At 41.3% G+C, this 23094-nt stretch overlaps 1 protein-coding gene across 2 annotated transcripts in view; it reads right to left on the minus strand.

Annotated features, from left to right (window-relative positions):
• Positions 1-20415, minus strand: part of LOC111968598 (all trans-polyprenyl-diphosphate synthase PDSS2) — a 43431-nt gene extending 23016 nt beyond the window's left edge. The window contains exons 1-2 of one of the 2 annotated variants that reach the window (XM_070445162.1): positions 19756-20415; positions 9352-9489 (exon numbers count right to left, since the gene is read on the minus strand). In XM_070445162.1, coding sequence (XP_070301263.1) covers positions 9352-9489; positions 19756-20000 — 383 coding nt within the window. In that variant the 5' untranslated portion in view covers positions 20001-20415. The remainder of the gene's footprint in view (positions 1-9351; positions 9490-19755) is intronic. The other variant, XM_023994290.2, reaches the window with a different exon arrangement.
• Positions 20416-23094: the final 2679 nt, after the last annotated feature.

Below are 23094 nucleotides of genomic sequence, written 5' to 3' on the forward strand. Positions count from 1 at the left end.
GCAATGAATATGGGACCAAATTCTAAACCTTTTACTACTTTAATACACATAAGAGAATTTGTTCCAATACTTTCGGTCCCCTAAAATGGGCGGGGGGACTATGATAAAAAAAAAAGCTGTAATTTCTACATTTCTAAAGCTGAGGAGTGGCTGACGTCTGTACTTTAACCTCAGTCATTGTATCATTTCAAATCCAAAACAACAAAATATGTCACTTGCCCAATACTTTTGAAGCTCATTCTATTTCACATTCACTTCTACAAAAGCATGTATCAAATGTTATGAGTTACAATGGTTTAAAGATCAAAAGTGCAAATTATAGGGTGTCTAATCAAAAACACAGTTTGACCAATGACAAATTGTGTAGACAATCCTCTAAGAAAATCAAAGGTTCCAACCTCATTTCTCTATCATAATCCGTTCAAAAGTTATTGGAGTTTTTACCATTGTAGCGTGGCCAGAATTAGGGTGACTAAATCAAGAGGCCAAACGGGGGAAAAAGTGGTAAAAAAAAGAATTAATCAGGAAAATTTAATCGCTTCAGGCTGGATTATGTGCTAGTATTAAGGCTACTGGCTACCTGACAGGCACTGACACTTTCGCATTGAACTGGTCATATTTCTTCTCGAATCGGAAGGATATCGATTTTGAGACACGACGTAGTATTTTAGTATACGATTTGCATATTAATTTGAAATTCCTGTTCGTTTTCGAAGATTTCTCACCAAAACAAACTTAACTCTGAAATGTCAACAGAGCACTGAGCGTATAAGAAGGCTTTTTATTTTCAAAGTCTTTAATTTAATTTAGCTCTGTCATGATAATGTTAGTTTTTTCGACACGCTGATATTACTTTGAAGATGACCACAAAATGTAAAATTCTCAAAAGCTGTTACGAGAAACCTTCACCGCTATATCAACAGCGCTCAGTGGTTATTATCGGATGTATTAGTTTACGAAATCTGACTTTTTGGATATGTTAATGTTACGTTAGAGACAAAACATCACTTAACGATTCCGAACATGAATAATTATCATTTGTCTTGGTAAAATGTATTTTATAGCATAAAGAAGTGAAATTTCATCACCAAAGCACGTTCACACATCCTACAAATTAGACGATTTTTCAGAGATAATTTTTAAATAGATTTTATATAACCTGGAGAAAAAAGTTTACCATTATTGAGAAAAAAATAAGCCTTTACTCAGTGCTATTCTTGATTACCATAAAAAAGACGCTCAACTGGTTTTTGAACGGAGCTTTTGAACTTGGCCTGAGGAAGCCTATAATCAAATGTTGATTCATTCATTGCGGGTGGATAATTACGTCCCTCTCCATATGGGCTGAGCCTGCCAGGGCGAGACAGACAGGGGGATCTGTCTGTGGAGGGAGCCAGGGATGGGTGCGCTGATGGCCACTTAGGACCATCTTTCAGCCGGTGTGAAACAGTCCTGATAAGACATTTCAATTCCAGTCGTCTGTCAATTCTAGTTGTTCCTGCCCATACTACGCCGTATAGCCGTACACATACGTGCTTTGTCTAACGGCAGGTAATTGCATGTTCTACAGTTGCTCAGAGAGAGTTGTTATTAAAATGCAATAATGTAATTTATTTGTCTGCTCAATCATATCTATTGTCCCCCTTCTGTGGAGAGGAGAACATTTGGCAATGTCTTTCATTTCAATCCCTGACACTGCATTGATGTTATTGTTAACACACACAGGATTCAATTGTGTTGCTGTAGACGTTTTAACAGACAATTCATGTTAGGGATGAAAATGACAGCCTAAATGTTGAGAACAATTTATCTAATTTAACAAGATGTATTTAAGACCTTACATTCAAAATAGGCCTATTTGATTATTGGATTCAACATTCAAAACAGTTTAATAATTTATATGTTCATACTCCCTACATCAAATAGTAACCTTGGTACAAATATACCAAACACATTGTCACTGCAGCAAAAGTAAAGGATATTGAGTACATCCTGTACAAATGCAGCTAAATAATAATGTTGGCACTAGGAGCTATTCTGACGATATTCACCACTCCTCCCACCCCACCCTAGGACCCCTACAGAATCCTCGCCCCGTCTCTGCCTTAGATCTACAACTCATGATAAGCAGCGTCTTCGCCAGGAGAGGAAAAACGGGACTTGTGTATAAATAGCTTCGGCACCCGGTTGCATAGCAACTGATGCCATCTCGCTGAGGCGTTCCCGCCCCTAACACGCCCATTGTCCTGAGTGTTCTGTTCCATTTTCCTCCCTCTACAGGGTCCCCATTACCCTGCAATACAGCTGTGTATCTGGCCTCTCTCTCTCTCTGTCGGTCTTTATCACTCTCTCTGATTCTGTCTTTCTCTCTCCATCTCTCTGATTCTGTACAGCTCTGGCCCTCTCTCTGTGTTTAGTTCCCTGGTGAGCCATCAGTATTGGGCACTGGAGTGGGAGACATTTTACAAATGCTGGCTGTCAGAAGGGGGGAGAACATTCCCCTAGAGGTATCAATCAATCCCCCCATCAGTGCTCCGGCCCAGGTGCTAATGAGCCCACCCTCTGACAGGGAAGAGGGGGTGAGACAGAAGGAGAGAGAGGAAAAGGGGGGTTGTGGTACAGAAAGAGTGAAAGGAGCAAATGAGGTGACCCAGCAGAGATTTCTCTGAGTGGACGTGTCCCCACAAGAATAGTAAACAAACACTAATTTGACCAACGGGGGACATTTTGTTAGTCCCCACAATGCTATTTCTAAGGGGTTTAGGGTTAAGGTTAGAATTAGTGTTGGGGTTAGGAGCTAGGGTTAGGTTTAGTATGTGTGTCTACACACATATGATTGTGTATGCAAATGCAAAGGTCAGTGAGTACAATACAATAGTTAGTCATCATGAGTCACGACACATGACATAGAAGGCACGAGGTCATGCAACTGGATGCAACATCTTGCATTATGAGTAGTGTCACTTAAAAAAAGAATGATGTAGAGGTAGTGTATACTTTAAGCCAGTAGCTTTAAAAGTAGCACTCAAGAGCCAAAAAGGGTATCTGAAAAGTGAACACGATGTCACATACAGTGCATTCAGAAAGTATTCACACCCATGACTTTTTCCACATTTTTTTGTGTTAGAAAGTGTGATTAAAATGGATTTAATTGTAGTTTCTTGTCAATGATCTACGCAAAATACTCTAATGTGAAAGTGGGAAAAAATCTAACAAAATGTATGGAAAATAAAACACTAATATACAGTATCTTGATTAGATAATGATTAAAACCGCCGAGTCAATACATGTTAGAATCACCTTTGGCAGCAATTACAGCTGTGAGTCTTTCTGGATAAGTCTATGAGCTTTGCACACCTGGATTGTACAGTATTAGCCCAATATTACTTAAATTCAAGCTCTGTCAAGTTGGTTGTTAATCATTGCTAGACAGCCATTTTCAAGTCTTGCTGAAGATTTTCAGGACAATTTAAGTCAAAACTGTAACTAGGCCACTCAGGAACATACACTACCATTCAAAAGTTTGGGGTCACTTAGAAATGTCCTTGTTTTTGAAAGAAACACACATTTTTTTGTCCATTAAAATAACATCAAATTGATCAGAAATACAGTATAGACATTGTTAATGTTGTAAATGACTATTGTAGCTGGAAACAGCAGATTTTTTAAGGAATATCTTCATAGGCGTACAGAGGCCCATTATCAGCAACCATCACTCCTGTGTTCCAATGGCACGCTATGTTAGCTAATCCAAGTTTATCATTTTAAAAGGCTAATTGATCATTAGAAAACCCTTTTGCAATTATGTTAGCACAGCTGAAAACTGTTGTGCTTATTAAAGAAGCAATAAAACTGGCCTTCTTTAGACTAATTGAGTATCTATGACCATCAGCATTTGTGGGTTCGATTACAAGCTGAAAATGTCTAGAAACAAATAACTTTCTTCTGAAACTCGTCAGTCTATTCTTGTTCTGAGAAATGAAGGCTATTCCATGCGAGAAATTGCCAAGAAACTGAAGATCTCATACAACGCTGTGTACTACTCCCTTCACAGAACAGATCAAACTGTCTCTAACCAGAATAGAAAGAGTGGGAGGCCCCGGTGCACAACTGAGCAAGAGGTCAAGTACTTTAGAGTGTCTAGTTTGAGAAACAGACGCCTCATAAGTCCTCAACTGGCAGCTTCATTAAATAGTACCCACAAAACACCAGTCACAACGTCAACAGTGAAGAGGCGACCTCGGGATGCTGGCCTTCTAGGATGAGTTCCTCTGTCCAGTGTCTGTTCTTTTGCCTATCTTTTATTTTTATTGGACAGTCTGAAATATGAATTTCCTTTGCAATTCCCATGTTTTTTTTCTCTAGGATTTTGCCTGTACTTAACTCCATTCTGTTTCTTTTTATCCTAAAAAACTCCCTAGTCCTAGCCAATGATAAGCATACCCATAACATGATGCAGCCACCACCATGCTTGAAAATATGTTCTCTGTGATGTGTTGTGTTAGATATGCCCCAAACATAATGCTTTGTATTCTGGACAAAAAGTTTGCATGGTTTGGAATATTTGTATTATTATTTATTTATTTTCTATATTGTGGAGGAACTACAATGTTGTTGTTCCATCCTCAGTTATCTCCTATCACAGCCACTAAACTCTAACTGTTTTAAAATCACCATTGGCCTCAGGGTGGAATCCCTTAGTGGTTTCCTTATATATATATATTTTTTTTTTTGCAACTGATTTAGGAAGGGTGTCTGTATCTTTGTAGTGACTGGGTGTATTGATATCATCCAAAGTGAATTAATAACTGCACCATGCTCAAAGGGATATTCAATGTCTGCTTTTTTATTTGTTTTACCCATCTATCAATAGGTGCCCTTCTTTGCGAACCATTGGAAAACCTCCCTGGTTTTTGTGGTTGAATCTGGGCTTGAAATTCACTGCTCAACTGAGGGATCTTACAGATAATTGTATGTGTGGGGTACAGATATGGGGTAGTCATTTAAAAATCATGTTAAAAACAATTATTGCACACAGAGTCCATGCAACTTATGTGACTTGTTACGCACATTGTTACTGAACTTATTTAGGATGGTCATTACAAAAGGGTTGAATACTTATTGACAAGACATTTCATCTTTTCATTTTGTGAAACACATTTCAGCAACAACAAAAAAATTCATCAAATGACAACAGACAGATGTGCCACACAAGTTAATTAGTATTTTTGTAAAAACAATGCATGGCAATTCTAATTCTAATGTTAATCATAGAAAGAATGTAGCCAGCTACACTTCCTAATGTTAATCTTCCATTTTAACGGAGAAAAGACCTTTTTTTTTGTAAAAGCAGTTTCTTTCCTTTTCTGCATAAAAAACGCAGAATCCTGGGTTAACATGACCCCTGGACTAAAATAATTTGTTATTTAACAAAATGCTTCATTAGATTGTAACTTCCCTATAGTAGCCACCAGCTGACAGCGAACATACACTCCCCTCTATTTATTTGGAAAGTGTAGCTAAAATGTTTAATTTGGCTCTATACTCACTTTGGATTTGAAATAAAATGTTTCATCTGAGGCAACAGTACAGAATGTGACCTTTTATTTGAGGGTATTTTCATACAACTTTGTTTTACCGTTTAGAAATGAAAGCACTTTGTATCTATAAATACTTTAATGGAAATTTATACAATGGAAAAGTATACTTATGTTTGCATCAAATACCCTATTTCCTTGGAAGTTGAGTATTGGTTATATATAGCATATGATTACATTACGTGATGAATGATTATCAACAGTTAATGTTGCCCAGATTACCCCATATCATGGAATACGTGTGTGAACGTTTATAAAGACAAAAGGCAGACACATGTAATTATTTGATTTTGATGGATGGTTGACATAACAAAAAGTTAGGTCAATATTTTCTTATCTAAAAAGTGAAAGGTGAACGTTTGATTCACTATAGATTTCTCGAGCGCATAAAAAGTTAGTGTTGTGCCAACAGGATAAAGATGGGCTCGCGCCTGTTAAAAGCATACTGCACAAGTTATATTCCAAAATTCCAAAAAAATGCCAGCGACACAATTTAAAAGATAAATGGTTGTGAGCAGAGTGTTTCTGATCGTGTTGACAATACATTTGTGTCCCTCCATTTATTATGATATGTTACGTATGCATTTGTGGATGTCCATTATCCATTTCGTATGATTGATATGTTGCGTCCTCCAATTCGTACAATACAGTATGTTATGAATTTGTAATTGCAGTTTCACAATGAAAGGGACGAGCGCGCAACTCACAATTACTAAATATTTTAAACCAAGGCTACGATTACAGAGTTCTCCCGCCCGCCTGCCCCTCTAGAAACTACTTTCTCTAAACTAAGGATTCGAATCATGTTGTGTTATTTTACACACACGTTCAAGTAACTCTCTTTACTCTATGCTTTATTCATCCTTTTCTGAACCGCTCAACCAATTTGAACGACATTATGATGTAGCCTATGTCTTTGCATCATACTGTACCAGTAAAAAGTTTGGACACCTACTCATTTCAGGATTTCTTTATTTTTTCATTGTAGAATAATAGTGAAGACATCAAAACTATGAAATAACACATATGGAATCTTGTAGTAGCCAAAAGTGTTAAATCAAAATATATTTTATATTTGAGATTCTTCAAAGTTGCCACCCTTTGCCTTGATAACAGCTTTGCACACTCTTGGCATTCTCTCAACCAGCTTCATGAGGTAGTCACCTGGAATGCATTTCAATTAACAGGTGTGCCTCATTAAAAGTTAATTTGTGGAATTTATTGTTCTTAATCTGTTTGAGCCAATCAGTTGTATTGTGAAAAGGTAGGGGTGGTATACAGAAGATAGGGCTATTTGGTAAACGACCAAGTCTATATTATAGCAAGAACAGCTCAAATAAGCAAAGAGAAATGACAGTTCATCATTACTTTAAGACATGAAGGTCAGCCAATACGGAACATTTCAAGAACTTTGAAAGTTTCTACCAAGTGCAGTCGCAAAAACCATCATGCACTATGATGAAACTCTCATGAGGACCGCCACAGGAAAGGAAGATCCAGAGTTACCTCTGCTGCAGAGGATACATTCATATTGCAGTCCAAATGAATGCGTCACAGCGGTCAAGTAACAACATAAACATCTCAACATAAACTGTTCAAAGACTGCGTGAATCAGGCCTTCATGGTCGAATTGCTGCAAAGAAACCACTACTAAAGGACACCAATAAGAAGAAGAGACTTGCTTGGGCCAAGAAACACGAGCAATGGACATTAACCCGGTGGAAATCTGTCCTTTGGTCTGATGAGTCCAAATTTGAGATTTTTGGTTCCAACTGCCATGTCTTTGTGAGACACAGAGTAGGTGAACGGATGATCTCCAGGTGGTGTGATAGTATGGGGGTGCTTTTCTGGTGACACTGTCAGTGATTTATTTAGAATTCAAGGCACACTTAACCCGCATGGCTACCACAGCATTCTGCAGTGATACGCCATCCCATCTGGTTTGCACTTAGTGGGACTAGCATTTGTTTTTCAAAAGGACAATGACCCAACACACCTCCAGGCTGTGTAAGGGCTATTTGACCAAGGAGAGTGATAGTGCTGCATCAGATGACCTGGCCTCCACAACCACCCCAACCCAATTGAGATGGTTTGGGATGAGTTGGACCGCAGAGTGAAGGAAAAGCAGCCAATAAGTGCACAGCATATGTGGGAACACCTTCAAGACTGTTGGAAAAGCATTCCTCATGAAGCTGGTTGAGAGAATGCCAAGAGTGTGCAAAGCTGTCATCAAGGCAAAGGGTGGCTACTTTGAAGAAACTCAAATATAAATATATTTTGATTTGTTTAACACTTTTGGATTCAACAAGATTCCATGTGTTATTTCATAGTTTTGATGTCTTCACTATTATTCTACAATGTAGAAAATAATATAAATAAAGAAAATGAGTAGGTGCGTCTAAACTTTTGACTGGTACTGTATTTCTGAACAGCTAAAATAAAAACTTGGTGGCGATTTGAGCGAACCTTCCCAAAAATATATATGAAGGCTATCTGTATTTTGTAACAGATATTGCACAATACATTGCATTGGGGCAAAACTATACGCGTTTTATGTGATGTAATCTTTATAGTTATGCTGCCATATTGCCAAAGTTGCTGAAAAAAGAACTCTGCCTCCCAATAGCCAATGGTTGCCCATTAAATCGCTATTGACTCTCTGTGTCTTGCTTGTTGATATACTTTGTATATAGCTTGCATAAATAGCTGCATGTAGGCTAACTCCCCTTCTGAAAAAATTACATGAAATCTCTAGACTGCCTGTTGCGTCATGCTTGCGCTCCCGAATGGCGCAGCGGTCTAAGGCACTGCATCCGAGTGCTAGAGGTGTCACTACAGACACCCTGGATCGATTCCAGACTGTATCACATCCGGACGTGATTGGGAGTCCATAGGGCGGCGCACAATTGGCCCAGCGTCGTCCGGGTTTGGCCGGTGTAGGCCGTCATTGTAAATAAGAATTTGTTCTTAACTGACTTGCCTAGTTAAAATAAAAAGCAGATCCTGCACATGCGCAGAAATATCTCTCTTTAGTCCAAAACTTCCAGGTTCCAGAAAATCAGGAATCGCAGCCACTCCAAATATTTTATGCATTCAATGTACTGCTAGGTTTTCTCCGCCAGGAAAATATAAATGGTGTACTATACATGTATGAACCCTACATTGCCACGTCGAGTACAAAAAATAATATATATATTTTTCAAAATACATTAGTTTGAAGATACCGTTCATTCTCTTTAATCTGAATAGTTGGTCATGTCAATAGCTGGTGCCTTAATCTTACCAAATGATTAACCATGGACAAGTCAGACTGTAAGCATATTAATTTCAGCCACCCCCCAATATCCCCTCTACCCGCCCTGCTTGACAGACTCCCTCACTGATCCTATAGTAGAGGCAGCGCTGCTTGCCAGCTAGGAGAAAAGGGCCATTCAGACACCCAGCGCATCACCTGCCAAACACAACAGCGACTTCTGGTAACCACTTGGCATGGTTGTAGAGTGATCTTCACAGAGAATTCCCTCTTCTGGGCAACATTCTGTGTATGTGCGGTGTGTGCGTGTGCGTGTGTGAGTGAATGTCGTCATCAGAAAAAAGGACATAAATTGGAGCTGGTGTGTGTGGGTGCTGTCAGATCAGGAGCAATGACAAGTATTTTCCTGTCTTTTCACCAAGTCAGTGGTAATAAAGGAAAGGAGTTAAGGAAAGGAAGATAAAGGAATGTGAAGACAAAGCCCCAGAGAGGCGTGTTTACCTGGGGTAGATGCCACTGATCATGTCCTGGGGGAAGAGGTCTGAGGCTTTGTGCTGGCTGGGACCGGCTGCCTTGGACATCAGTAGGACGACCAGGCCCCTCATCTGAAGGTTGTTTCTACTGTCATAGACAAAGCCCCTGAGAAGAGGGACAAGCATCAATTACACATTTATTGTTGGGTAAGGGTTTATAAATGTGGGAATACACTGTTTCATACACAGAAAATCCATAAAACAGGCAGCCCTTGTGCCAAATCTAGAATTTGAATAAATTGGCCATTTCATGTAGGATATTTGTTCGTTCCCACACATTTAAAGAAATGTCCTTCAGGAGTAAGAAAAAAAAAAACGATATATTTTCATCATTCAAAAATCCATTCTGACAAGCAGGGAATTGACTTGGGATGGCAGGCTAAGTAAGCAACCTCTTAACAATGACAAAGAAAATGGCCAGTAACTGTATGGAAATGAGATGTGGTGCAACTATGCTAATGAGGCTGTGTGTAGCTTTCACCACCTCTCTCCAGGGGTGCCCCAGAAATCCCTTTATTCCCTCTCACATCATCGCTAAGCAAACAAAATGGCTAATTGCTGCTTCATGGGGGTGACGTATAGAGAAAGGTCAACACACTCATGAAGACAACTGCTTTTCAAGATCATCATTAATTCAGCTGCATTGCCAAAGATTATTTGGGCTACATCATTGCAAATAGTGAAGGGGCTTTTTATTCAGTCAAGAGCTCTGAGTTAGATAAACATTTTCAGTAGCTGAAATGACAAACTTTTTTTAATTGCTAGGGGAAAGTGTCCACCTGAGAGCACAGCTATGGGGAGGTGAGAGAAGAACTTGATTTGCTATTTGTGAAAATGTATGTCATTGAATGGACCTCAGAATATTGCTCCACTACTTCCTGTTTGTTGGTGGACTCCACTCTTTGATGGAAACAAATATACATCTCACAGAGTAGCTTTAAATAAGCAAGTTTTGACGTCATTTACAAAATAACCTCCAACACTCTACTCAGCAAATTGGATGTAGTCTATCACAGTGCCATTGTCACTAAAGCCCCATTTACTACCCACCACTGCGACCTGTATGCTCTCGTTGGCTGGCCCTCACTACATTGGGGTGGCGGGTAGCCTAGTGGTTAGAGTGTTGGACTAGTAAACAAAAGGTTGCTAGATCAAATCCCTGAGCTGACAAGGTAAAAAATCTGCCGTTCTGCCCCTGAACAAGGCAGTTAACCCACTGTTCCTAGGCTGTCATTGAAAATAAGAATTTATTCTTAACTGACTTGCCTAGTTAAATAAAAGGTCAAACAAAAAAATATCCATCGCCAATCCCACTGGCTCCAGGTCTATCTATAAGTCTTTGCTAGGTAAAGCCCTGCCTTATCTCAGCTCACTGGTCACCATAGCAACACCCACCCGTAGCACGCGCTGCAACTGGTCATCCCCAAAGCCAACACCTACTTTGGCCGCCTATCTTTCCAGTTCTCTGCTGCCAATGACTGGAACAAATGGCAAAAGTCATTGAATCTGGAGACTTATATCTCCCTCACTAACTATAACCATCAGCTGTCAAAGCAGCTTACAGATCACAGCTTATAGAACAGCCCATCTGTAAAAAGCCCACCCAACTACCTCATCCCCCCCATCCCTTTTGCACCCCAGTATCTCTACTTGCACATCATCATCTGCATATCTATCACTCCAGTGTTAATGCTAAATTGTAATTATTTCACCACTATGGCCTATTTATTGCCTTACCTCCCTAATCTTACTACATTTGCACACACTGTATATAGATTGTTCTATTGTGTTATTGACTGTACGTTTGTCTAGCCCATGTGTAACTCTGTGTTGTTGTTTTTGTCACACTGCTTTGCTTTATCTTGACCAGGTCGCAGTTGTAAATGAGAATTTGTTCTCAACTGGCCTACCTGGTTAAATAAAGGTGAAATAAACAAAGAGACTTATGATTCATTAAAGACCAAACCATATTGATCAGCTGTGGCACAACATGCAGTTCAAGCAGAGCTGCAAGTCTAGCACTGGTCTTGCCACTCTGGAGATAAAATATCTATGGTCCCAGGGGAGCGCTTAGACAGAGCACATCTAATCCTGTCCCCAGGGTGCCCCCTGTGCCATGAATCACACTCTCGTTAGAGCCCCGAGTAGACACCGAGCACCGCCCACTCTGCTCGAGCCCAGACACCAGCGTCCACAAGACAGTCTCCCTCCCCCTGACCCAGCCCTGCACCACAGGGAGGGGAGAGAGCTGGGGAGAGGGAGTGAGGCAGAGGGGAGGAAAGAGACAGACAGAAAATGAAGGGAGAGCAAAAGGCAGAGGAAGAAGAGAGCGGGAGAAAGAGGTGGAGGAAGAGAGAGGAGTGGAAAGGGAGAGAGACGGGCAGGGAGAGGGGAATGGAGAGAAATAAAAAAGGGAGATGATAGGAGATACGGTAAGTGCAATAGATAAGCGAGGAAAGTGACAAGTCTAATTAGATCTGTTAAATCCAATGGACCCTAACAAAAACCATCACATGAAATAATGTAAGTTGTGGTCTGATACTTTCCAGTGTTCGTAATGGTAACAAAAAGAACAGCATGTAGCCTAGGTGAACCACAACACTTTTACCAGGTTTCTAAAATACCTCCTACATCAGATTCAGAGATTTAGTTTTTAATAGTCACATGTACAGGGTTTCAGGTGTGATTGCAGAGTACAGTGAACATTTTAGGCTCCGAGCTTCAACATGCAGGACCAAGTGAAATAAAACAATGAAAATGGTAATTAAAAAAACTACAATATAAATAGCACTATACACACACACACGTCATAACAACTGTAGCAGTGATGAATAAATTAAATGTCCATTGGGGTGGAGGCAGAGTAAAGACTGTTGAAGGGGTGGGGTGGAATGACCATAGGGGGAGCAGCATGTGTGGGGACCAAGTGAAATAAAAACAAAAATGATTAAACTTCTTTTTTTTAAACTCTAATATACATATTAACAACAGTGATGAACGTCGTTGAGGTGGGAGCAGAGTAAAAGTCCGTTTGGGGGGGGGGAAGGTAGCTGACTAGGGTTGGCTATTCAGCAGCCTGATGGGAGAAACTATTAGTCAGTCTTCCAGTTGTCATGATGCTGCTGTACTGCCCGCGTCTGATCGATTGAAGCGGGGAGAACAGGGCATGGTTTGGGTGGCTGGGGTCCCTGATGATCTTCTTGGCCTTCCTGCGACACCTGGTGTTGATGGGGGCGTGTCCAGCCTGGATCCTCCTGAAGTCCACAATCAGCTCCTTGCTGACATTGAGGGAGAGGTTGTTTACCTGGCACCACGCCATGAAAGTGCCTACCTCCTCTCTGTAGGCCGCCTCATCGTTGTTGGTAACCAGGCCTAATACTGTCATGTCGTCAGCGAACTTCATGATGGAGTTGGAACTGTGTGAGGCCACGCAGTCGTGGGTATACAGGGAGTACAGCAAGCGACTGAGGATGCCACTTGTGGGGCCCCCGTGTTGAGAATCTGTGTCGAGGAGGTAATGTTGCCTACCTTCACCCCATGGGGGCGGCCCGTCAGGAAGTCCAGGACCCAGTTGCATAGGGAGGAGTTCAGACCCAGGGCTGTGAGCTTTGTAAAGTGCTTATAGGGCACTAAGGTATTGAAGGCCGAGATGTAGTCAATGAACAGCATCCTCACATAAGCATTCCTTTTGTCCAGGTGGGTAGGGGCAGTGTGCAGTGCAATGACGATTGTGTCGTCCGTGGATCTGTCAAGGCGGTAGGCAAATTGGAGAGGGTTGAGTGCATTGGCGAGAGAGGAGGTGATATGGTCTTTGACTAGCCTCTCGAAGCACTTTCTGTAACCAAAAAATATGTATTCAAAAGGTAAAAACTGACATTACGAGGGGTGAAATTACACTGGAATTCCTATAGCTTTCAATTAAACAACGGCAACCACACCAAAATTTTTGTCTGCCTATGGCGAGACTGGCCAAGTCCGCAGCCTGAAGATGACAAATGATTAATATGCATGCCAGTCTCTACACCATGGCACATCAATCAATCATAATCACCCTCCTGCAAAGGGGTGGGGCTGGGATGAGCGCTGGGAGAGAGGGAAAGAGGGAGAGAGATGGGTCAATGTCATTTTAATGGGTAGGACTAAATGTTAGCCAACATTTATCACAGTGCTCTCTGAATCTTATCTACCGGTCCTCTACCTAGACCTGCACAATTATTCAAATGTATCGAATGTAGGCCTAGTTAGCCAATTTTTGGGGTAAAGCAGCAATAACCATTTCTTAAGTGAGTGCACAACCACTGAAGCCTTAAGCACATAAAAGTAACATTTGGATAAACTCTTTCGTGTACAAAATAGAATTTGACATCTACCTCTAAATATTTCCTGAAACCCTAAATGTGACAAACAAAAAAAAGGAAGACAAAACTCAGTCAAAAATAATGGAAGCCACTTGAAGAGAAAAGTCAAACTGTGTCAAGGTCTTTCCCTGCTACAAAGTGAAAGTTCCTTTTTCCTGCATGGCCACACTAACTCCAGACTTTGAGCAAAGTTAGCTGAGCTGCATTTTTTAGAATGAAAGGAAAGGGAAAACCGAAACACAACTCCACAAGGGTCTGCCTGTCTGCTATTGTGGATATTTTTATCTGCGCCACGTCTTGGGCAGAGACACAGTAGGAAATAGGAACCAGCCAACCCAAGCTGACAGTGAGGAGTCAGACTGTCAGAGGTCCACTTCGCCCCCGCACTACAACACCCAAATGGATTGTCATATCAGATTTAGGTGTATAGGTTATTACACCCTTGAGCTACAGTTTCCAACACACTCGTCTGCAATGGCGGGATTGGATTCCAGCACTATCATTCCATGTCCTATTCCTTATTTCTTACAGTGAGGAGCCATTCATCCCCAATGAAGAGAGATGGCACTGGAGGGTAATCTAACTACAGTGTATTCGGAAAGTATTCAGACTCCTTTATCCACATTTTGATACATTACAGACTTAATTTTTTCCCCTTCATCAATCCTAAACACAATACCCCATATTGACTAAGAGAGAACAGGTTTAGACATTTTTGCAAATGTATTAACAATAAAAACAGAAATACCTTATTTACATAAGTATTCAGACCCTTTGCTATGAGACTCAAAATTTAGCTCAGGTGCGTCCTGTTTCCATTGATCATCCTTGAGATGTTTCTACAACTTGATAGAGTCCACTTGTGGTAAATTCAATTGATTGGACATGATTTGGAAAGGCACACACCTATCTATATAAAGGTCCCACAGTTGAAAAAAATCTAGCCATGAGGTCAAAGGAGTGTCTGTAGAGCACCGAGACAGGATTGGATCGAGGCACAGATCTGGGGAAGGGTACAAAAACATTTCCGCAGCATTGAGGGTCCCCAAGAACACAGTGGCCTTCATTCTTAAATTGAATAAGTTTGGAACCACCAAGGCTCTTCTTATAGCTGGCCGCCTGGCCAAACTGAGCAATCGGGGGAAAAGGTCCTTGGTCAGGGAGGTGACCAAGAACCCGATGGTCACTCTGACAGAGCTCCAGAGCTCCTCTGTGGAGATGGGAGAACCTTCCAGAAGGACAACCATCACTGCAGCACTCCACCAATCAGGCCTTTATGGTAGAGTAGCCAGATGGAAGCCACTCCTCAGTACAAAGCACGACAGCCCGCTTGGAGTTTGCCAAAAGGCACCTAAAGACTCTCAGACCATGAGAAACAAGATTCTCTGGTCTGATGAAACCAAGATTGAACTCTTTGGCTTGAATGCCAAGTGTCACGTCTAGAGGAAACCTGGCACTATCTCCACGGTGAAGCGTGGTGGCAGCATCATTCTGTGGTGATGTTTTTCAGTGGCAGGGACTGAGAGACTCGTCAGGATCGAGGAAAAGATTAACCAAGCAAAGTACAGAGAGAACCGTGATGAAAACCTGATCCAGAGCGCTCAGGACCTCAGACTGGGGTGAAGGTTCACCTTCCAACAGGACAACGACCCTAAGCACACAGTCAAGACAACGCAGGAGTGACTTCGGGTCAAGTCTCTCAATGTCCTTGAGTGGCCCAGCCAGAGCCTGGACTTGAACACGATCGAACATCTCTGGAGAGACCCGAAAATAGCTGTGCAGCGACGCTCCACATCCAACCTGACAGCGCTTGAGAGGATCTGCAGAGAAGAATGGGAGAAACTCCCCAAATACAGGTGTGTCAAGCTTGAGGCATCATACCTAAGGAGACTCTAGGCTGTAATCGCTGCCAAAGGTGCTTCAACAAAGTCTGAATACTTATGTAAATGTGATACTTAAAAATAAAATGTATAAATTAGCAAACATTTCCAAAAACCTTTTTTGCTTTGTCATTATGGGGTAGTATGTGTAGATTGATGAGGGGGAAATGTAATACATTTTATAATAACGCTGTAAGTCAAGGGGTCTGACTACTTTCCGAATGGACTCTATCTAGCTGATAGTTTAGAGAGGTAAAAAATAAGATATATTCCCCTGCAATACCTTTGTTGAGGTGGTGGGAGGGTAAATGCTTAATGGGTAATTTGGTCAAATTCAGCTACGAGGCTGTAATTAATACATTTGAACTAAGTGATAGGTGTACTACAAAATCAACGTTTTAACCTCTAACAGAGGTCAAATGTTTAGATCAGTTAATGTCACTCTGTCAATGTCACACACTCATTTGGGGTTGATAATTTAACATAATCTAAACAGCACAGATTCCATGGGACTTTTCATTTAAATTAGACACATTTAGAGACATGGAATAATAAAACAATACGTTTATTTTGTTTCACCTTTTAGTAGACTACAATTCACTGAAGGAAAATCACCAAAATTGGCTTTCTTTTAGTTGTCATTCCATGATCCACAATGCATCATTGTGTCTTTTTATTATATTTAAATCCTCCATTTGATTTACTGTAGGCTGTTTTAAGAAGCAACTGGATCCATTTACTGGATGACACTATTTGTCAGAGGAGGTCACTCTAGTCTACACATAACTTTGCACCCAATACCAGCAGGCACTGTACGAGGAGAGGAGAATATTTAAATTGCCAGTACAAGCCACAAGGGGGTAGCCACTGTACCCAGCTCACTCCTCTACAGCTCAGAGAAACAAGAAGACACACCAGCATCTTCCTCTGGGACCTGTAAAAGCAACCATGAAATAAAATAAGAAATTCAAACTTTTCTGAAACATAAGGATGGTTAATTACAACCATCTAGTCAATCACACTTGCTCTCAATACCAGCATCTTTGACACACTTAGCCTATAGCGTAGACCCCTCAAACTTAACTCCAGACCTCGAAGACAGTGGCTGGTGGCTGCAATTAATTATCAGGTAGAACAGAGAAACAGCAGGCTCCGGACCTTGTAGGGTAAGAATGGAATACCCCTGGCGTAGACTGTACTGAGGCACCAGAAACAATGGGTTTTCTAATTAAATTGAATTATGATAAATTAAAAGGAATTGTCCACTCAAAATACAACCTAACATGACAGAGTCAGTGCACCAAATATAGAATCATGAATTGGTCCTCTCAGGTTCTCTGCAAGCAAGAATGTTAAATAAAATTATATTTGAACTTACACTCTGCCCGATTGTCCGTAGTGTGTTCAGCTGCTCAAAATTTAAACAAAACCATGTAAACACCTGTAAGACTTCGGTTAGTATGCATGACACACTGCTCGCTTAACCCGGAAGCCAGCCGCACCAATGTGTCATAGGAAACACCGTCCAGCTGGCGACCGAGTCAGCTTGCATGCGCCCAGCCCGCCTCAAGGAGTCGCTAGAGCGTGATGGACAAGGAAATCGCAACCGGCCAAACCCTCCCCTAACCCGGACAACGCTGGGTTGTGTGCCGCCTCATGGGTCTCCTGGTCAGGTCCTGCTGTGCCACAGCCTGGGATCGACCCAGGTCTGTAGTAACACCTCAAGAACTGTGATGCAGTGCCTTAGACAGCTGTGCCACTCGGGAGGCCCATAGACCCACTTTTTGAAGTAGGTTTAATAATAATAATACTTTCCTGTGGATCATTTCTCTCAGATTTCGACTAGAGATTGACCACCAACACCACAGACAATCGGCAGAGTAAGTTTAAATATAATTGTATTCAACATTCGTGACAGACAAGGGACGTTTAGCATTTTTCTATGTAAATATGCATGGCATTGTTTACATAATTCATCGCCACATTTCGTAACTAACTGCAGCATTGCCTGGTCCCAGATCTGTTTGCTTTCATGTCAACGTCCATGACAAGGAGTGCCATGATGGCACACACAGACTGGTACCCAGTAACTGCAACATGGCTTGGGTCACTAAAAGTGAGCTCTAGTGGCTCGACGGCATATGGTGCCAGCTGCGACAGGCCTATATGAAAGAAAGCGGGCCCTTTAGTGCGTCTACATTTTGGGGCATTGTTGTGGGGGTGAACTTGTCAGTCGAGAAGGCAGAAGTTGGTTGAATCAGCTCTATCAGAAGTTATGCTTGGGAAGATGCGGGGGTGACACTCTAGACCCAAACTGTTACAGACCTATATCCATCCTGCCCTGCCTTTCTAAAGTCTTCGAATGCCAAGTTAACAAACAGATCACTGACCATTTCGAATCCCACCGTACCTTCTCCGCTGTGCAATTCGGTTTCCGAGCTGGTCACGGGTGCACCTCAGCCATGCTCAGTGTACTAAACAAAATCATAACCGCCATCAATAAAAGACAGGACTGTGCAGCCGTCTTCATCGACCTGGCCAAGGATTTTGACTCTGTCAATCACCGTATTCTGAATCGGCACACTCAACGGCCTTGATTTCCCAAATGACTGCCTCGCCTGGTTCACCAACTACTTCTCAGACAGAGCTCAGTGTGTCAAATCAGAGGTCCTGTTGTCCGGACCTCTGGCAGTCTCTATGGGGGTACCACAGGATTCAATTCTCGGGCCGACTCTTTTCTCTGTATATATTAACGATGTCGCTCTTGCTGCGGGTGATTCCTTGATCCACCTCTACGCAGACGACACCATTCTGTATACATCTGGTGCTTCTTTGGACACTGTGTTATCAAACCTCCAAACGAGCTTCAATGCCATACAACACTCCTTCCGTGGCCTCCAACTGCTCTTAAAGCTCTTCAACTGATCGCTGCCCGCACCCGCCCGCCCGACCAGCATCACTACTCTGGATGGTTCTGACTTAGAATATGTGGACAACTACAAACACCTAGGTGTCTGGCTAGACTGTAAACTCTCCTTCCAGACTCATATTAAACATCTCCATTCCAAAATGAAATCTAGAATCAGCTTCCTATTTCGCAACAAAGCATCCTTCACTCACGCTGCCAAACATACCCTCATAAAACTGACTATCCTACCGATCCTCGACTTTGGCGATGTCATTTACAAAATAGCCTCCACCACTACTCAGCAAACTGGATGCAGTCTATCACAGTGCCATCCGTTTTGTCACCAAAACCCCATATACCACCCACCACTGCGACCTGTATGCTCTCGTCGGCTGGCCCTCGCTTCATATTCGCCCTGCCGGCTCCAGGTCATGTATAAGTCACTACTAGGTAAAACTCCACCTTATCTCAGCTCACTGGTCACCATAACAACACCCACCCGTAGCACCCGCTCCAGCAGGTATATTTCACTGGTCACCCCCAAAGCCAACACCCCATTTGGCCGCCTTTCCTTCCAGTTCTCTACCAATGACTGGAACGAATTGCAAAAATCGCTGAAGTTGGACATATCTCCCTCACTAACTTTAAGAATCAGCTATCTGTGCAGCTTACCGATTGCTGCAGCTGTACACAGCCCATCTGTAAATAGCCCATCCAACTACCTACCTCATCCCCATATTGTTTCATTTACTTTTTGCACACCAGTATTTCTACTTGCACATCTATCACTCGTGTTAACTTGTATAATTGTAATTACTTCGCCACTATGGCCTATTTATTGCCTTACCTCCTTACGCCATTTGCACACGCTGTATAAAGACTTTTCTATTGTGTTATTGACTGTACGTTTGTTTATTCCATGTGTAACTCTGTGTTGTTGTTTGTGTCACACTGCTTTGCTTTATCTTGGCCAGGTCGCAGTTGTAAATGAGAACTTGTTCTCAACTGGCCTACCTGGTTAAATAAAGGTGAAACAAATTAAAAATTAAAAAGCTGGTGATTGACGTCATAACCATGACAGGTCCATAAAATCAGGTCTTCTAAAACCACAGCCAATATAGAGTTGCATTGTGTATGATGAAATTGTGTATTTTTGACATTTTGACATTTGCATTACAAACATGATGTAATGTATGCAATACTAGATGATCGTGTGTAAACCATACCTTGCAGTGTTGAGTAACGGGTGTTTTGTTCCAACCAGTTTCCTCACGTGCATTGCTGCATTACTGAGTTCATCACTCAGCAAGCAGCGTAGGCTCATAAAAGAAGTCGGATAACCCACTATTTTCTCTGCATCCGAGACCACTTTATTCCAATTAGAAGGCGTTGTGTTGGAGAAAAGACTTATGTTCCTCTGTCCACGGTTTAGCAAAACAATGCACGAGAGCCGAGACCAAATTACTGTCATCTTTACAGCTGAAGGTCTTTTACTAATTAAAGTTTAAACAAATATCAAGTAAACCCTTGACAGGTCTATATCCAAGCTTGACACAAGCTAGTATAGATAGCTATGTCGATTAAATAAATAAACTAAACGGTGGCAGGAAAATTACATTAACTGATGAAATTAGATATGTAACTGTTAGCTAGCTATCCATCCATATTTACAGAACCTAATGTTATTATAATGGATATCATCCTCGCTGTCGACAGTCACATTAACTGAAATAAGTATTATACATAATGTTATCACCCTACTTAATCTGATACTTATACCCTTTGATGTATCCTATAAAATGTCCAGTAAATATACCGTAACACACGACCTAAAATGTTAAACATTGACACAGGAGGCCGCCATCTTGACGAAACGCAATACGGTATGTCGCAAAAACGTCACAAAAGTTATTGCTTGATGTGCCCTGGGCTGCGTTCAGTACGAAAATAAATTTCCGCTAGATAGCACATCCACTATTCGCTATATCGTAAATAAATGTATGTATGAGAACAAACATTTGCTTTATGGTCTTAATTTAAGATTATTGTAGGCCTACGCTTAGTATTGTGGTTAATGTTAGGGATAGGTTTAAAAACAGGTTTTAAGAAGATAAATTGTAGAAATTGGTGGTGTTTATTGTGTCTCATTAACTTTGTGCCTTATTAACCAGTGGCGAGCCGGAAAAACGGTGTGCAACATTCAGTTAAACGGAAACTGTACGGTTCTGAACAACCAGTTGAAAAACGGGGAGGGGTTGGCAAAATGCATTGCCGGCCTTTGAATAAGGCACTCATAGCTTCAAGCCACACCCGCGACACCCACCTAACGGAGTAAACGTACCTCAAAATCTGTTCGAGAACGTTGAAGAATGTTTTTGGGGGAAACGCGTCATTCAGTACTAACCGTCACGCATTTTAGCAAAGAAAAATATTAGTGTTGCGTGTAGAAAAATTGACAAAACATAAAACATTGTTTAATTTTACTAACTGGGAAGGATCCAACATTCGGGTGAAATAAAATTGAGGGAAAAAACATGCTTTTTTTCTTCGGATTTTGGATATCCTTCAGAAGAAGTGTCTTTGATATAATATGATTATTGAAAACTCATTTAGGCTAACAAAGCTGACATGATACCACCATGTAGGCTAGAATTTGTCATTGGCATCACAGTTGTTACATTTGTGTTCGTGTCTGGTGCGCTCCTGCTGCTGTTACATTTGTATCAGCGGCGAGCAAAGTCAATACATTGCAGCCTATCATTTCACCTCACCTGAGGCAATTCAGAAACTCTTGGGAGGACAGTGGAAGTTGATAAAATTGCTTAGCCCTATTTGGGTCGTTCCAGCAATTGGTGCCTTTTCAACAACAAAAAAACTTTGATTTCACCTCATTTTAACATTCTGTCATACAGAGCACATGTTCAACTTAATAAAAGAAAAACGTTTTCACATCTCAAGAGAAACAAAATAAGTGCCTATTAAGTGCCAAATAAAGTAACAGGGTTGACGACTTAATCTAAAATCAGCCATAAATCCTCTTGTGACATGGGGAATGGAAGCTTGTTGTGTGCACAGGGAAGAGCAATTGTAAGCAAAAAAATGAAATTGTCAAAACATTTCAAATTAGGCCTATGCTCAACCAGCTCAGTATTCCACCACAAAATACTAGAAAATGGCCAAAAAGAGTAGAACCAGTTTACCTGTTTTTACACCAGGATTTGACTATTAGATGTTCAATGTTTCTTTTGAAATAAAATATAAAAAAATATTTTAAACAAGATTTTGTTTAAGGTTGACTTTAAATGAGGGACAGACGTAATTGAATCACTCATCACATGAAATAAATAATAATCTTCAGAAATTACTTACTTTGTCAAAGCAACAAAAAAAGAACTAGGGCTTAACAATGATGGTGAAAACTTGGAGAAATATTGTGGTTAATGAGTTAAAATCGTAGAAGTCACAGAAGGTGCACGGAGGGACATACAGTATGAATGTATTCACACCCCTTTATTTTTTCCCACATTTTGTTGTGCTACAGCCTGAGTTTAAAATGAATTAAATTGAGAATAGGCCTAGGCCTAATCTCTTTTTCTGGTGCTCCTAAATATTGTTTGGTGCTCCTAACTTTTTTAAGTTGGGAGCACCAGTGTGCTACTGTAACGGATGTGAAATGGCTAGCTAGTTAGCGGTGGTGCGCGCTAATAGCGTTTCAATCAGTTACGTCACTCGCTTTGAGACCTTGAAGTAGTGGTTCCCCTTGCTCTGCAAGGGCCGCGGCTTTTGTGGAGCGATGGGTAACGATGCTTCGTGGGTGACTGTTGTTGATGTGTGCGCCCTGGTTCGCGCCCGGGTCGGGGCGAGGGGACGGACTAAAGTTAAACTGTTACACTACCAATAAAAAAGTTTGCCTAATTAAAGGTACTCAGCGAAATGACTTTGCCACGAGTAGCACCGCAGATATTGAGAAGAGCGAGAGGCTCTTTCACAGTCACACACAGTATCTGCACATGTGCACGAGTTCGCTTCATGCTGTTGACAGCATGGTAGCCAGGGCACCAAAACAGGGGAGAAGTTGTAGCTTCGCGCTTCAATGCTGTTAGTTGTTGCGGAAATTGACCCACTATGCTGTTTACTTTTTACATCTACGTCATACTCTATAAGCGTGGGATCTTCACCATGTAAATTCACTCTTATTCAGAGAACTTTGGCTGCATTTACACAGGCAGCCCAATTCTGATATTTTGGCCAATTAATGGCAAAAGAGCTGATCTGATTGGTCAAAACATCAATTAGAATTGGGCTGCCTGTGTAAATGCAGCCTTAGAGCATCTTTAGCTGTGTTTACACAGACAGCCCAATTCCGATCTACTGTCCAATCTGATAGGTCAAAAGACAAAATTGTTGAAAAAAAGAGCAGAATTGGGCTGCCTGTGTAAATGCAGCCGTTGAGCATGGATTCCAGGAAAAAAAATCTAAATCTGTTAAATATGACTGATAGCTATAATTTCATTAAATATGTGTTTGCTTTCATTAAGCATTTTGATAACACTTTATACCAACTT

This window comes from Salvelinus sp. IW2-2015, linkage group LG9 (genome assembly GCF_002910315.2).
Source record: "Salvelinus sp. IW2-2015 linkage group LG9, ASM291031v2, whole genome shotgun sequence".
NCBI lineage: Eukaryota > Metazoa > Chordata > Actinopteri > Salmoniformes > Salmonidae > Salvelinus > Salvelinus sp. IW2-2015.